Source organism: Sinohyriopsis cumingii, chromosome 1 (assembly GCF_028554795.1).
Source record: "Sinohyriopsis cumingii isolate HCF-2022 chromosome 1, ASM2855479v2, whole genome shotgun sequence".
Lineage (NCBI taxonomy): Eukaryota > Metazoa > Mollusca > Bivalvia > Unionida > Unionidae > Sinohyriopsis > Sinohyriopsis cumingii.
This window is the reverse complement of record NC_142961.1, coordinates 7,255,166-7,273,029: the sequence shown is the minus strand read 5'-3', so window position 1 is coordinate 7,273,029 and position 17,864 is coordinate 7,255,166. Positions and strand designations below refer to the sequence as shown.

General features: G+C 35.1%; 1 protein-coding gene across 6 annotated transcripts in view; it reads left to right on the top strand.

The window, feature by feature from the left end:
- Positions 1 to 17,864, top strand: part of LOC149806372 (oncostatin-M-specific receptor subunit beta-like) — a 177,963-nt gene that overhangs the window by 77,080 nt on the left and 83,019 nt on the right. For all 6 annotated transcript variants that reach the window (XM_089952304.1, XM_089952262.1, XM_089952286.1 and 3 more), the window contains 4 exons: positions 2,059 to 2,156; positions 3,806 to 4,028; positions 7,299 to 7,450; positions 15,312 to 15,483. In XM_089952304.1, coding sequence (XP_089808430.1) covers positions 2,059 to 2,156; positions 3,806 to 4,028; positions 7,299 to 7,450; positions 15,312 to 15,483 — 645 coding nt within the window. The remainder of the gene's footprint in view (positions 1 to 2,058; positions 2,157 to 3,805; positions 4,029 to 7,298; positions 7,451 to 15,311; positions 15,484 to 17,864) is intronic.

Below are 17,864 nucleotides of genomic sequence, written 5' to 3'. Positions count from 1 at the left end.
GAACAACAACCTCCACTTTTAGTTTTCCACAGACCCCTACTAGAGGGCAGTGGACAGCTTCAGCCAGAGATGGGATCCATTGTTTCCTTATGTCTTCCTACCTTTCAGGATGATCCCACAGATTGTTCACAAAGATATTCACTTCATGGCTCAGGTGATTTTTACTGCTTTTCTCTGGCCCCAGTGATTGTGATTCAGCAATCCTCTCGATGTGCTGGTGAACCATCCCAGAGGAGGGACCTACTATCGTAGCACAAGGGCTCTCTCTTACACAACTACCTACAGATCCTCCATTTTCATCTCGAACAATCTCTCTGCAAAGAAAGGTTTTTGAGCCAAATTGCTAAGTGCATCATTTCGTCTAGGAGAAGATCAACCTATAAGGCATATGATGCCAAATGGAGAATCCTTTGTGATTTGTGTAGCAGAAAACATTTGAACCTTCGTCCCTCTGAGAGCAGTTGCTGGTTTTCTTCTCTTCCATTTTGAAGTCGAGTAACAATGATTGATCAGCCCTTTCCTACATGCTATAATGTTCTTAAGGCCCTGCCATCGGGTCAGATTTTCAGTTAGCAGACCTGATCAGTTATTTGAATTACAGAGACCAGTGTCTCACAAATGTCTAGATGGATTCTCTTTTGTGTCTTGTGACCTTTGAATAACCTCCATGAAGTTTTGCTTGGAGCATCCTTTGAGTATCTTCCATTCAAGACAATTTTCTTCCTTCCCTTACATCTTTATAATGGTAGTGTGAGTTCCATGTCCTATTAATATAAATTGTTTTATCATGCTCAGTGGGAATTATGAGTCAGTTTCTCTACTTTTCCAGCCAGACTTTGTATTCTTAATAATAAAAAAACCCAGCTTACTTCAATTGCTCCACTCCCAACTGAGATTCCCATATCAACTGTATCTATGCTGGAGATAACCAAAATAAATTTGTATGTCCAGTTAGGGCTCTCCGATTTGACTTGGCAGCTTCAAATGGTGAAAGAAGGCAGAAAAAGTCTTTTCGTAGCCATTAAAGGTTCAGCTGGTATTTCAGTTTCCACAATTTTGTAGTGGATTGCATTTACTATAAAGAGAGTTTTTCAGCCCCTTACTGATAGGGACCTGACCTTTATGAAAATTAAGGGCCATGAGGTTTGTGCAGTTTCTGTCTCATGGGCCTATCTAGCTCATTCATCTTTGGAGGATGTGATGAAAACCACATTTTGGCTCTCACACGGTACTTTATCCCCCACCTTTACCCATTGGTTGTTAGCCCATCGAAGTGGAAGCATTTTTTCCCTGGTCCCAGTCGTCTTTGCACAAACAGTGGTCCATGTAGATGCCATCATGCAGTAGTCTCCTGCTCTTTTTTGAGGGTGAGTATTGTGTTTGTTTTTTATTCACTGTTCTTTAGATCATCAGACCTCGCATGAAACTGACAACTTCAGCTATGATGTAGCAACAGGTATGATACTACTGATATTAAAGGTCAAAAGGTCATTAACTAATCTTAATGATATAATACTACCTGTTGCTATTGATGAATTCCATCCTTCCTCCCCACACAGACGTCCCGCTTTAGTCTGCACTCTAAAATTTGTGAAGACGGTCTTTCACACATGCCCAGGATGGATGGGGTTCAGAAGCAGGGCTGATCCAGTGTTCTGAAAGATTTGGTTCACCTAATGGGATGAAGAAATTTTCATCATTTGGTCTGGAATTGTCCTCTCGGAGATTTGTCATTTGCATACTGTAAAGCCTTTCACAACTATAAGGACTTTCATTACTGCATGGTTCCAGTTATAAAGAAAGTATGATCATTGACCCCTCCTATTTCATTAAATGGTAGTCAAGTCTTATATATATATATATATATATATATATATATATATATATATATATATATATATATATATATATATATATATATATATATATATATATATCATGTACTTTATAAGGTGGTTTTTCTTTAAGGTGGTCTACTCAATGGCTTCCATAGACATCATTATAATGAGGAAGTACTGATATATAAGAATACCTCACTATGTAACTTATCACTTTCAGTGCCATTAAATTCTCCAAACACAACAGCGGGTGCTCTGTACTACAAGACTCAGGAGTGCCAACAGGGAAAGTTACGGAATGTAACCATCTACTGGCAGGTGAACATAATGAACATCTCAAATCATGGATTTAATCTATTTCTGGATTCAGCACAACATAATTATTTGAATCAGTTATCTCAGTTGTACTTGACTGTTTTGTCATCGTTATGCATAATTTCCATAAAATAGAAATCAACACGCACTTGTGTATCTGGATGTGTCATAATATACATCAAGAAATAATCCAGCTCAAAGGATTCTGCTCTTTTTTAAATGGACTATAGACATCAGATGAATTGTACGTTTCACATCTGTCAAGCCTGTCTGAGTTGGACTATAGACATCAGATGAATTGTACATTTCACATCTGTCAAACCTGTCTGAGTTGGACTATAGACATCAGATGAATTGTACATTTCACATCTGTCAAGCCTGTCTGAGTTGGACTATAGACATCAGATGAATTGTACATTTCACATCTGTCAAGCCTGTCTGAGTTGGAAGTGATGAAATTAATCTTGTACAGTAAACTATAAAATATACTAGCATAGATTATCCAGACTTCTAAGTCGGTCTGAAAATTTAATTTTACCTGACATCACATTTTTTTTATATGCCAGCCATATATGATGTTCTCTGTCCATCCAGCAATCTGTCTATTGACAGTTTAGCTTCTACACAGTAACTAGAGTGGTCCGCTGCCTGCCATTATCAAACTCTATGGACAATACACATATGGGATAAGGAAGAACCATGTTGATTTTGGGGTCAGAAAGGTTAAGGTCTTAACTCTGGCAAACAGAAGAAAAATTAAATCTATGTACTATAGTTTCCACCATCCACAGTTACCAAACATATTTGAAAGCTTGCACTCAGTGTAAGGAATAAGTCTGTTGATTTTGGGATTAAAGGGTCAGAAGTTGTTAAATTTCTGTTACAGAGAATAACAACATCTAAGTTGTGCTTCCTTGACCTAACTTTGTAGATGGCTTGCACTTGGATCAGGGAAGAAGTTCTTTCACCAAAATAATTGGACCACTTATACATTAGGTAAGAAAGAAGCCTATTGATTTTGGAATGAAAGGTCAAAGGTCAAGATCACTCTGATTGAAACAAAAAACAAATTGTCTTTCCATAATAAATTTAATTCTTGACCATATACCTTGACCCAGTATTGTTAAACTCTCAAACTGAGACAATATACAATGCTTATAGCAGTATAAAAGGTCAATGTTAGGGCAATTTGTGGATCAATGAAAAATGGTTTGCAGAATAATTTTTGTTTTAAGGAAAGTTGCTTGACCAAGCTTTGCAGATGGCATGCACTTTTGGTAATAAAGAAAACGATTAGATTCTGGAGTCTATCTATCATTGGTCATAGTCATGAGTTTAATAAGAAATTAATGATTTTTCGCCATAAGCTAAGTGTGTTAACTGCCTGCATAGAGGATTATTAATGACTGGGTGGGCTCTTAATGTGCCATTCATGGTACTCATTTATTTTCTTTTACCTTTCCTAACTAAAGATAAAAATAAAAGTCCATGTGAAGTAATTCAGCCTCTTGGTATTATAAGATATTGATGTGAGTCAGTTTCATTAGATTATTTTACAAACATGAATGAGATGTTGACATAGATTTTACTTGTTTGGCTGTTGTTTTGGCATCACATCTGATATCTTTCTTTAATAAACACACCTTTTTCAGGCCCTTGCGGAGAAAAATTGGTTTGGAGTTCCCCGTGGTGTCTCCATCCAATACAGTGAGGCTGGTGGCCTTGAGACAACAAACACAAATGTTTCCTGGAATACCTTATCATACACAATGCAGTTGGACTGCAATTTTGCATATGACATCAATATTACAGCAGAGAATGATGCTGGCCAGTCATTCCAACCTTCATTTCTTCGTGTACCAAAATATGAACCAGGTATCTGTACACATATCTCTACCTGCCTGTCTGTTTGTCTGTCGATATACTTACACTATTTTGGCTTTGTATGACGCCATCTTATTAACACCCTGCAATTGTTCTAAATTTTAACCTTACCTGACTGGGGGGCCAGGAGATGTTATGGTATGGCCTTCCTGTCATCATCCTTATTGCATTGTGCATCATCCATCAATGATCGCTTGTTATCAGTATGGAGTCCATATTTCTAATCCAATGTTAATCCAACCTAATTGCATTGTGCATCATCCATCAATGATTGTTTGTTATCAGTATGGAGTCCATATTTCTAATCCAATTTTAATCCAACCTTATTGCATTGTGCATCATCCATCAATGATTGCTTGTTATCAGTATGGAGTCCATATTTCTAATCCAATTTTAATCCAACCTTATTGCATTGTGCATCATCCATCAATGATTGCTTGCTATCAGTATGGAGTCCATATTTCTAATCCAATGTTAATCCAACCTTATTGCATTGTGCATCATCCATCAATGATTGCTTATTATCAGTATGGAGTCCATATTTCTAATCCAATGTTAATCCAACCTGCAGTATCATGGTTCTAAACAGATTAGAAAAGTGGAGAGTCATTTGACTCTTGATCCCAAAATCTCAAGAGTAAAAATTGAAATCTCAAGGGTCAATTGCTTTTGAATCATGATCTCATAGCTGGGTTTGTTTCTTATTTTTGTGAAGCAAATTGATGCTTATAATGTTTGGATTTTGAGGGGTTTTTTTGTTTTTGTCTCCAAAACCAATAAAGAGAAACACTTGCACAGTATTTTGTAATTGATGCTTAAGAATTCTTACAACTTTAGGAGTTTTGTTCTCCTTCTCCTCACAGTTGTCATTAATTTTCTCTTTGGAGTGTGAGGGTCAGAATGATCACCACTGGCAGATAATTTGTGAGACTGCTGAGCCATTGTAATTAATTATTATGAGCCAGTGTATGACAATTTAATGAAGAAATAGGCGCATATCTTGTAGTTCACTAATAAAACCCACAAACATTTTTAATTGTATTAACAAGTTAGCTGACAGATTACCACTGAAGGCATTAATCATTGACTGGATGTTTGATGAAGATTTACCATTGAATATTTTTATTTTTGAGAAGGCTGTAGAAAGTATGTCTTCACTCTAGTAGCATTAGAATAACCATGCTGAGCCTGCATGAAATATCATACTTCAGATTTCTGACATAAAATGAACTAAAACATGTATCAAATTCATTAAATATTCCTCTTTAAACATCTTGAGGAACACATGAGTAATTCAACAATACAAAAAGTAAATACAAAAAGGTCAGCTGCTTTGTATTAAAAAACTTAAGAGCTTTTTACTACTTATAACACCTCATAAAAGAATATTACATTTGGCACCAGCTCTCCAGGTACTCAGTTAAAAGCTGGTTGTGTACACCAGCTCTCCAAATTACAAGGTACTCAATTAAAAGCTGGTTGTGTACACCAGCTCTCCAAATTACAAGGTACTCAATTAAAAGATGGTTGTGTACACCAGCTCTCCAAATTACAAGGTACTCAATTAAAAGCTGGTTGTGTACACCAGCTCTCCAAATTACAAGGTACTCAATTAAAAGCTGGTTGTGTACACCAGCTCTCCAAATTACAAGGTACTCAATTAAAAGCTGGTTGTGTACACAAGCCTGCATTCGTAACCTGATTATCACACATCAATGCACTGTTATTACATTTCCAGTCTCTAGTAGACTGGTTCTCACTTAATACTACTATAAGGTGAAAATATGTAAATATATACTGATTATTTTTATCTTAAAAATCATTGTTTTTCAAAAGTCATAGATTGTAACTCTCAAATGGTATATGTCGTAGACAGTCCTGAAAATAGTATTCTGTCCTACCACAGGAAGAATCACATTCATGTTGACGGACAATCAAACAAACACTAACCCAGTCAAGTCATAATTGACTCCCTCTTCCTCTAGCATAGGCCTAAACCTTATTCCTTTTTCTCAAGCAAAAACTTCAAAGATAATCTTGAAACCTTGAGTCAGATATGTTCACTTAAGTGTGACATCAGTGACCTGATTGCTCTGTGCAGTTCATATTGAATTTACATAGGGGCTCATGTGCGGTAAATAGTAATCTATTAAATATCTATCAAATCACTTTGTTATGGACAGTGTACAGTCAATAGTAATTATGCCAGAGGCAAATCACAGGTAATTAACACTGATGCTCTGGCCAAGACCAATGTGTGTCATAAAATTGCGCAGGCTGCAATTTCTCTGTGTTAGAAATGGGTCAAATTTAAATTCCACGCATCAAAACCCAAGGGTACTCATCTCTTGAGAACCCAAAGTATGGGTTTATTTATTTGTGAAAAATCCATTGGCAGAGCTTGTTACCTCACTGGAAGCCATATTTCTGATTCAATTTTGATCAAATTAGTTGAAATACAAGCTTAACTCACAAAGATTTTCGATGGGCTCCATAACAAGTAAAATCAATGCATGCTAATTGCATCTGATGGACCGGCATTTGTACTACTTTGTAGGTCAGATTTCTGATTCAGCTTTGAACAGGTTCGGAATATATGCTTATATCATTAAAATCTTGGTTGAGTTTGTTAATCAGTGAGATCCACACATACTACTGGATTTATATTATATCTGGTTGACAGCACTTTTTACCAATCCAGAATCCAAATGTCTGATCTAAATCCACAATAGAAAACCAATATTAAATATGTTGGGACAGGAACTAGAACCATAACTAGAGAAAATCAATACTGAGTATATTGTAGCAAAACTGAGACCACTGTAGAAAACCAATATTGAGTATTTTGGGGCAGGAACTAAAAATACTATAGAAAAATAATATTAAGTATTTTCGAACAGGAACTAAGACCACTATAGAAACCAATATTAAGTATGTTGGATCAAGAACTGAGATGACTATAGAAAATCAATATTGAGTATGTTGCTGTGATCATTTTGATTTGACCTAGTGAAATATAGGTGTCAAGGAATTAGAATATTTTAATTGATAGATCCTTACTTTATCCCCAGATCTAAACTCAGAAATTACAAATTACTTCCAACTGCTACATCATTGTCATACATTTTTGTCAAGATTTTAATGGTCATCCACCCATTAGGACTTTGTGGATATAAATATCTTTACTTGTTTTATCCTTCTGATGGGTGGCAGAAATTCAGAGTTTAAATGAAAGCTGGAAAAATATCCTGTTCTTTACAGATTTTCAGCCTCCTAGGGCAAAAGTTGAAGTTACAAAAGATGGCAATACCAATCAAGTGTATGTGTCATGGAATGAAGCATCAAAGCTTGACCAGAGCAAAGTGGAAGCCACAGTCTTCTGGTGCAAAAAGTCAAGGGAAAGTATTTGTGAGGTAGTACCAAAGAACTTGTTGCAGGTATACTGTGAATTCATTGTTGTGCCAAGCATAAGCCAATGGCCTGTGTTAGGATAGTGCTAGACGATTAATTCAACTCTGAATGTGGAATTCCTGATATCTGTTGAATTGTCCAATAACTTTACAGGCGATTGGAGAAAGAAGAGCACTTTGGCTGACAGTTTGCATCAAAATTTATTAAAATGCCAAGATTAGATGACTCATCAAGTGTTTGTTTGTTTTTGTATGCTAACCAAGAAAACATCATGACCATTTGAATTTAATATGTTAGGTGTAGTAAAATTCAAACATTCAGTATTTAAAATTGCTTCTATTATATATATATATATATATATATATATATATATATATATATATATATATATATATATATATATATATATATAATAGAAGCAATTTTCATAAATTATTCAGAAATCTCATTTTTGTCCCCTGTTATAAATGTCTGATTGGTTCAAAGCTGGAGGTGTGTATCATCAGCTAGGAATGATATTACATGTACCACAATACTTGTGTTTTAATATAATCTGTACCACAATATATATCACCACAATATATATCATAATATACATTTTTTCATGTTTTCAAGATACCCAAATAAGATTCAGCATACTTTCTTTTTTATTTGTATCCTACTGCATTAGTAATCATGTTGCAAGACCTTTTGCAAAATGGGTACCACTGATTATTTTTTTTGTCAGCTTAATTATTTCAAGTGAGCCAAGAAATAAAAAATATAAAAACATGCATATTAAAAACCTTTTAATAAAGAGAAGTTCCACTGCACATTTTCAAATCTGAAGATAATTGTTTTCTTATTTTCCTATTCAAATTAACACTTTTTCAACATGTTGACCTAAAACAAGGTGTATATTGTGAAATCTGGTAAGTCATGTGTCCTTTCTTCTGTGAACAGATTAAAAACCATAGCAAACATATAACAGTATTAAAAACCATAGCAAACATATAACAGTATCAAAAAACATAGCAAACATATAACAGTATCAAAAAACATAGCAAACATATAACAGTATCAAAAAACATAGCAAACATATAACAGTATTAAAAAACATAGCAAACATATAACAGTATGATGTTTCACAGTTTAACAAACAAGCAAGGACTTGCTGCTTTTTCCAAAAGTACAGAAAAGTATTATTTCTTCTTAGCCTAGTGTTTTAAAAATAGTATTTGAATAAAAAACATGACAAATTTAATATATATGTAAAAGCTGGCTAGAAGAACATTTTAAATGCAAATATCCAATTCTGTCAAAGCTTCATTCTAAATGATTCCTATGTCCTCACCCAAGTCACTTTCCTAAGTACTACTGGACTTCAACACAAAGGTGATTAAAGTCCAGGCTTCATCAATGTGATGTGAAGTATTGGTAATGTATGATTCTGAAGGTCCAAGAATCAGTTGTAGTAGCAACATAAGAAGCTAACTTCAGATTAGCCAACACATTTTCCCTTAAGTTCTGTACATAGAGTAAATACAATCACTGCCAATGAGCTCTATTGGGTATGGTATATTCTGACTCAAGAGTCACCAAATATCAGAAACACTTATTCTCTTTAATAGAGAATGGATGCAGATCCAAGATAATAACCTTTCCAATGGCTTGAGTAATTTCCTGGCTTTCTCAAACCAAAATAGATCTTAGAGACTCTAAAAGAGCTGGCTGGTTTTGGGTCACTGACTTTGTAGAGCTAGAAGTAGAAAACACAGTAGATGTGGTAATGGGTGCTTGATGGTGTCTACACATGTGAATCTTTATATTACTGGTGTTGCCACTGTTTTTTAACAATGTGTAGCAGTGCTTGCAAATAACAGATTCTCTTCTTCTGCCAATTTTGTTGTTGCTGGGGTGTGAATGAGTCTAAAAGAATAAAAATGTAAACGATACATTAAATAACTTTGGGTAAAATTGTAAGTTTTCTATATTTTAAACTAAAGTGTTTATCAAATTCTATTCTAAAAGTCTTTGCTAATGTTCTGATGTAGTTACATGCAATTAAAAATAGGTATGAGGATCATTGAATAATCTGTTCAAATTACATATTAAAGGGAAACAGCTAGTATTCAGATAAAATGTTACCCAAGTGGAGAAGAGCAAAAACAGGCTTCTTTTTTATGAATGTTTCTTGAAAGCTCCAATACTGCTGTAATATGCAAAAAGTTATATATGCCAAATCATCTGAATAATACTGAATCGTGAAAGACACTGGTCCTTAACATCACTGAATGCCATTCAAACCTGATAATATAGACGTTTCATCACATAATGAGCCATGTAATTTCTCCCCCAATCAGAGATATGCTGCCATTTTCTATGTGTACGAATTAATTTGATGTTGATGAACATCATCCTTGGGTCAACTGATTTCAATTGAAAACTGCCACACAAGATGTGATGATGTCACCATTGTAAATATAAGAACCTAACACCACACTATGTCAAATTGTTTTCAGCTAAAATTTCACTATTCAGTGAATATTCCATTGCCCCAGCTAATCACCAATATTCACCATAGTCTTATTTTTATCTAATGAATGCTTTTCTTCTCTGATCTGCTTAAAAAAGCAGGCCTGCCTTGCTTTATTCACTTCCAAATTAATTTGTTTGCTGTGTGTGAAAGTTGTTATTTATATTAATTATTCTTTAATGGAATGTGTTGAATATAATACATCACTACTTTTGGAGCACTCTGGCAAAAGATTCAAATTATGAGCAACTTCACTCAGATTGAATTAAGGGGTGTCACGTTTTAATTCTAAAATGAATATTTGATTGTCACTGAAATTAAACATTTTGATTATTTCAAAGAACGATTTATGTCAGATAGTTTTTTAAACAATTACTGCTTCCAAACAAAATTAAGTTTGATTGGAAGAGCAGTGAAATTTATGATAAACAGCAGCAATGGAGGCTTTAAATTGCATTATTTAATGTTCTTCTTTTGTACTGTGATACTTTACTCACAGTTCAATTCATATATCTGGAAAATAACTGATTATATCCATATCATCTGTGAATTGTTACATTTTGTTCTAAGCTGAATATAGTTAAAAACATTGATGCCATCACCAGAATATCATCTATACCTGCGGAAAAAAAAGCCAAAGCTTCGAAGTGATAGATTATTCAGTGGACACTCTGGAGGTGTTTAAATAAAAATGTCTCTGTAGGAACAGTTACGTGACTTCACAGGTTAGTGATGAAGTCTGGAACAATTTTCAAACATACTGCTATGCTGTTAATTTTTTGCAGTATCAGCATGCTTACTGATTATTTTGGCACTAATGTGCATCCAGTCTTGCATCAAGTTCATTATGATGGACTTGCTCACCGTCTTTTTGTTTTGTGGAATTAGGAGTTAACATGAATATTAGAAATGGATAATGCTGTGATATGAAGAAAATAATATTTTGAAGCATTGGTATACCCATCAAATACAGTATGAAAGGGCTGTCCAAAGCTGTAATTTATGTGAATTATCCACAAAGTGTGTGCAGTTAGATGGTCATGACTTGTGTCTGGGGGATAATCTTATAAAGAATAGATAAAGATTAGTGCATGCAGCAATGAAAAACAAAATATCACTTGATCATTTGTAGTTTTTGTGCATGTGTATATTGTATGTGTGTTGTTGTTCAAATTACCCTTTATTTCTGCTCTCTCTTTTTCTTTTTTGAGGTGCACTGGGCACACCCCACAAGAGTGTATGGAATGACCTATTGTCTGCTGTCCATATTTTCATTATCACAAGTTTGTTAATTCCTGCTCCTGCTAAACAATTTAGAGGATGGCCAAGAAATTTGACACCCACATTCATCCTATGGTTTTGTTGGTCCTAAATGAAAATAGTTCTGCTCTGGTATCTAAAATGGCCACCAAAGATACCATCTTGAAAATTGTATCTGCTGCTCCTCCTGAATTAATGGTCAGATCAACATGGGGTTTTCACTAAAAGACTTCTCATGATCATTAGTTGATGATACTTGAAAATGGTGCCAGTCTGACATCCAATAAGCCTACATGTCAGCCATTTTCAAACTCTGGTTTTTGCTACTCCTCCTGAATGGAAAGTTATACCAACACAAGATTTTAACCAAACATCTTTTTATAATGTCTACTTGGTCTTAACTGAGAAGGGTTCTTAATGTACATCCATTATGGTTGACACTTATCAACATGGGAGTTTCATTAAAAGACTTCTTGTGATGTCTGGTTGGTCTAAAAAAGAAATGGTTCTGATCCAATATCCACCTTGGCAGCCATCTTGAAAATATTGTTATTGCTACTCCTGAATGGAATGTCATATCAACATGGGTTTTTAACAATAGACTTCTTATAGTGTCTAGTTGGTCCTAAATAAAAATGGTGCTGTGCTGATCTTATATCCCATGTGGTCACCATGGCAGCCATGTTGAAAATTGTTCTTATTGTTACTCTTTCTGAAGAGAAAGTCACATTAACATGGACATTTCACTGTTAAACTAGTAGTGGTAGATTCAAGCATTCATTATGCTCAGAGGGCATTAAGGGACTTAGATAAGGGTACATAAAATGAATAAAGTATGAAAATTAGCAGTTGCATGACTTTACAGTAGGAAAAAAGCACTTTGTTCCTGGCTCACATCATGGAAAATTTACTTTGAAAATGTTTAGTCCAAGATGTCTGGCACTGGGATTTGATCAGCCCTGTATTCCCCAAAAGAAAGTCATATCAACATCGGGTTTTCACCAGAAGATTTGTTATGGTCTCTGACTGATTCCAAATCAGAATGGTGCTGATCTGGCATCCACCATGGCCACCATGCCAATCATCTTAAAAATATTGTCACTGGTACTCCAGGATAGGTGACATTCATTTCTACTTTTGTCTAATTAGCCCTAAATGAAAATTGTGCACATGTTGCATAGATAACATTGCCACAACTTGAAAATCTTGTTATTGCTAGAAAATGTTTAATTGTCCCTGAGGCATAATAAGGTAAAGACAACTGGTCATGTGACTTAATTGACTGAGTGCCAAGCTGATTACTAGTACTGCTGTGGGACAGTTCATTAGGCTAGATTGCATAGGTAAAGTGTATGAAGTGGAACAACCCATCTGATTTCAAGTTTGGTATATCAGAGATGTGTGTTGAAGAAACGAAAGCTATGAAACTTTGTTGCCATGAATGAAAATGTTAAATCTGTCTTAATTATTGGCTACTTTGTGATCATCAGCAGTGTTTATTTCAAGTCTCATTTACTCAAAATGCATGCTTGATTGTTTCAGTGCATGTATTTGAATTTATCAAGCTAGCAGTAGGGAAGTAAGGTAAATGTTGTAATGCAGCTGTGATTCAGGGAAGGATGAACCATCCGTGAAGCAAGTAAAGCCCAGCAAAACTCAATTTCATGTCTCCAGTTGATGAAGTTTGACTTTGTAAGCAGCACGGGGAAGCATTTATGATTTTCACATACTGCAAACACTGGAATCATGCGCAAGGCAATATCCCCATCCCTGCATCATCCCCATCAAGCAACATCAACATCCCTGCATCAGTGCTGATGCAGAAAAAACAATTTTCAGTGCTCACAACAATCCAATAAAGAACAATTTTACTATCCTGTCTTTAACTGAGTGCAGAGATTCACAGTAATGTCACATCATCTACAAAGTCTCTGCAATAATTGATATCAGTACAGTCCAATGGAATATAAAGACAGAAACTGTGTATATTTTCAATTTCCTGTTTATGTGTGTATTTTGATGATATTAGACGATGCCATGCATAACAGTTATTTTTGTCTGGAATTCTGTTAAATACTTTGAAGAAAAGTGCATAGAATTTGTTCGAGATTTGAATTTCTAGGCATTTACTATAGACTATTGTTAAGTAAAAAACTTATTTGCAATTGCACATTGTCATTTATTTGAATCTCGGGTATTAACATCTTTTGGACCACAAAAAAACTTTATGAGTTTCAAACAAACACTAACGCTCTCTAAAAGTTTGGCAGGTATGCAAACATCAACTTCTCTTCTTATCATGTGCATATCATTGCTTAAATAATACAAATGAAAAGTCTAATTTTAAACCAAATGTAACTTCCTGTTGTAATAATTCTGGGCCAAGACCATGTTTTAAATAACACAAATGAAAAGTCCAGTGTTAAACCAAATGTAACTTCTTATTGCAATAATTATGGGACAATGTTTTTAAGTTTATTATGTGGAATAAGACGGGTAAATTATCAGATAATAAGCTTTAGTGTCTACCTGAGTAATGCTAAGTCTTGGTATAATGCTGAAGGCTTCAATCCTTCTGTGTAGATATTTGGACCATACTTGCTTGATGATGTTGACTCAGTATAGACTGGTACATCATATTACCATGTTACTACTTAGAAAAGGTACCCAAATAAGATTCAGCATACTTTCTTTTTTATTTGTCTCCTACTGCATTAGTAATCAATGTGAGATACGGGATGCAGTGAATCAATGTGAGATACGGGATGCAGTGAATCAATGTGAGATACGGGATGCAGTGAATCAATGTGAGATACGGGATGCAGTGAATCAATGTGAGATATGGGATGCAGTGAATCAATGTGAGATACGGGATGCAGTGAATCAATGTGAGATACGGGATGCAGTGAATGATTTTCATTTCTGATCCATGTATTTACCAAAGTGCTGAGCATTTCAAGCTGACCTCTGGAGCACTCCGGTGGCCTAGTGGTTAAAGCATCCACCTTGGATGCAGGAGGTTGTGGGTTTGATCCCCGGATGAGTCATACCAAAGACTTACAAAAATGGTACTAACAGCTGCCTCACTTGGCACTCAGCATTAAGAGGTTAGTGTTAGGACTGGTCGGCCTGGTGTCAGGATAATGTGACTGGGTGGGACATCATGCTTATGTCTGCGCATGATGCCCCAGTGCTAGACATCACTATAAACTGCCACACTGCAGACATCCTAGTGGTAGAACTGAAAAATTGTTAAAGCTACGTTGAAAATCCGAATCACACACATACAATCTGACCTCTAATGGGAGGTGCCCTGAAGATAACATCCTATTAAAGTGACAACTGAGAAATAACTGATTGTCAGTAGCCAGGTATCAAATTTAAAAACTAATAAATAAATTTGGGAAATGTTATGTAACTTGCTGTTTGACTCTGGCTCAAAACACTACTCTGAAACAAAACTCGTATGTTGACAATTAACAAGCTTGTATTGAATATCATAGGTCATGTGACTAATTCAACTTGTTTAAGTTGTGAAGCAGATGATGTTTTGACATATTGCTTGGCATTAGTTTACTTAAATGTGTACATATATGATTTTTTTAAAACCGTGAATATAGTTATTCTCCACCTTTAAAATCTGTATGTGAACTTTCTGACATTATGTTTACATATGAGTTATTCAGATGTGACACATGATGAAAGCACTGAACAAAAATGCTCAAAATGTTGCCGTAATAGGCCTAATGGCAATATACATTATCAGTATGCAAGTAATATTTATTTGTTAATCTCTGAAGGACAGGGTTTGTTCAAATTGAATGCAATATGCCAGTTTAATGGAAACATTTGCCAACCATGCTAAGTCATTTGTGGCAAGAATCTTTTCATTAGAGCCAGAATGTCTTCTGGACTTAAATGGTGTATAATGATAGTCTTGCTGAATACAGCTCAGTTACAAATGGAAACCAGCAGGTAGTCACTAGAATTTTGAAGGATTTTTATTTACTCACAAAATATTAATAATGTGCACAAGTTTATACACAATAGATAATCAGGTTCTAGTATTACACTGTTTTCTTCCCTAGGGACAGGTGTACTGGGAGAAATATAACAATGTCACATCTACTCGTCTGAACAGAACTGACGAGCCAGATCAGTACAAATTTGCTGTTTCCCTTGAAACATGCACTGAAAATACAGATCATAAAAGAAGCACTGGACTGCAGTGGGAAGAGTGCATATACATCAAAGACAAAAGTAAGTAGCAATACTTCTACAACTTTTCTTATGGAAATGATTGAATCAGATTGCATATTAGAAATCAGTAATGCATAAAGGACATTTCCAAATTCCAGCTGAGACAGGGAGGGACAGAAGGCACTGATCTACAAAAAGCCAGAAGTCTCAATATCTGCACCATCCATATTTAATTTAAGCATATGCCTTCCACCACCCATTAATTTTTGGAACATTCTCTATATGTTTGTAAGAAGACAAATGTCAATAAAAAATATACTGTTGCATTGTTAGAACACTCAACTCTATCTCATTATAATACACATGATTATAACATTATTAAAACATAATTATTTGACAAAATTAAATGCACAAGTACCATAAAATGAAATACATATTTAATTTCAAATATACAAAAAAAATGAAATTGTCACAATGCATTTTACTACCCTTCTGTTTATTTATCCTACCCCCTCTGGGTACCACATGCATGCACTTGTAATAGGGACTTTTGATATGATTTAACTGTTTTCCAATTTTCTAGTCTTGTACATAGTCACACTGAATAGAATCCACATTTCAAGAAATGTTCTGTTTCTGCAGTCCAAAACAATACAAGCAGAATCTTTACAGCACACTCACCCCATGGCCTTATGGACATTAATCATTGGTTTAACAGGTCTAGCTCTATGGTCTATGTAAGTGAGAACAGGTATTTGTGTTTATGAAAATTAATTAAATGATTATTTACAAGACTTATAATTAGTTTTAGATTTTGAAAATGATGATGATATTAGAGACAAAATAGTAGATTAAGTTTCTCTAATCAGCAAGAGTAACTTATATATCGGTTTTATAGAAATAGATATTTTGTACTGGAACTCTAACAATCTTTGCCAACCCTTACACATAAACTACATTTATTTAACATTTATATTTTGAGGGAGAGGTTGAAAGTGAGTATGAGTCATTTATGTGTTTCCAAATCAGCTTCTAGACAACTCATTAGTGAGATATCAAATGTATAGTTTATTGTAGGAAACACAGATCTGTGTACCAGAAACAATCAAGCCAATTATAGAAATATGATATCAGGATGTCTCCTGAATGACAAGGCAGACCTAAATTCAAAGTCCAGCCTCATGAATAACACAATAGAGCCCATAAAATAGAGAGTACACAAGATATATAGCCTAATCAAAAACAAATTCAACAACAAATGTCATCAGCTCTGGGATAACGCCACCAAAGGCAGACACCTATATCAGTGGCAAAAAGAGGTCACTAGGAACATCATGTTACCAAGAAACCTAGAAAGTTCTGACCTCAAGATTATTAATAGGATAAGAACCGGGGAAAACCCTGCCAAAGGTCAGTTTTGGGAAACACCTCAGCAAAAAACCAATTAGAGATACGAACTGTCCGCATTGCACTGCAACAGAAACACTGGAACACGTCTTCAATAACTGCCCCAAATATCACACCCAGAGAATTGATTTTCAGGCATACTAAAAAAGGATCAGCTCTCCCCTTAAGTACCTGGACTTCCTGGATATCAAATGTAATGTCAACATAGAAACTACATATAAAAACATAATACTGTTCTTAAAACAAATTGACAAATACAACAAAATCTGACAACAACCAATGAATAGACATATGAGGACAAATGCAGCGCTCGACCCCTGGGGCCAAAGCAGCCACACAAGACCTGGATGCTGCTAGCTTAAGCGCAAGCCCATTGGGGTTGGGGCATCGATCACCCTGTGCCCGGAAAAAAATAATAAAAAAAACCCACAAAACATAATATATAAATAAATAATACACATAATAATCAATAGTAAATAATAATAAATAAAATACAACAAAAAGGGAAGCTAGAGGCACAGAAGAGAGAGGATGAGGGAGGACAAAGGGGAGGGAGGAGGGGAGAGGGAGGGAAGAAAAGATGAAAGATTTTTTTCCCTCTTTTCTTGAGATCTATGCATGTATCTAACCACCGTAACCATTCTCACACTAACATCGATCTAAGCAAAACATTAGGATAACTACTACCTAACACTATTATCTCCCCGTTTAAGCTAAATTACAAACAAACAGACAATAATCTATTCACACACCACACATAAAAACTAAGTAATTATCACCCAGCAATTATCTCAAAACAATTGCTCACAAAAAAGAAGAAAAAAAGAGGCACAATGATATTCAAATACCATTGAAACTAAAATTAAAGTATAGTGGCATCACCCAACCAACTACAAGAACACAACAACAGTAAATAAAGTCGCAAATCATCAGGCCTGAAGCAACCCGGAAGTCGAAAAAGGAATAATCTACCTAATTTCAGATGATGGCACAACCCCAGAGGACTAACCAAGGATCAAACATTATTAGACAAC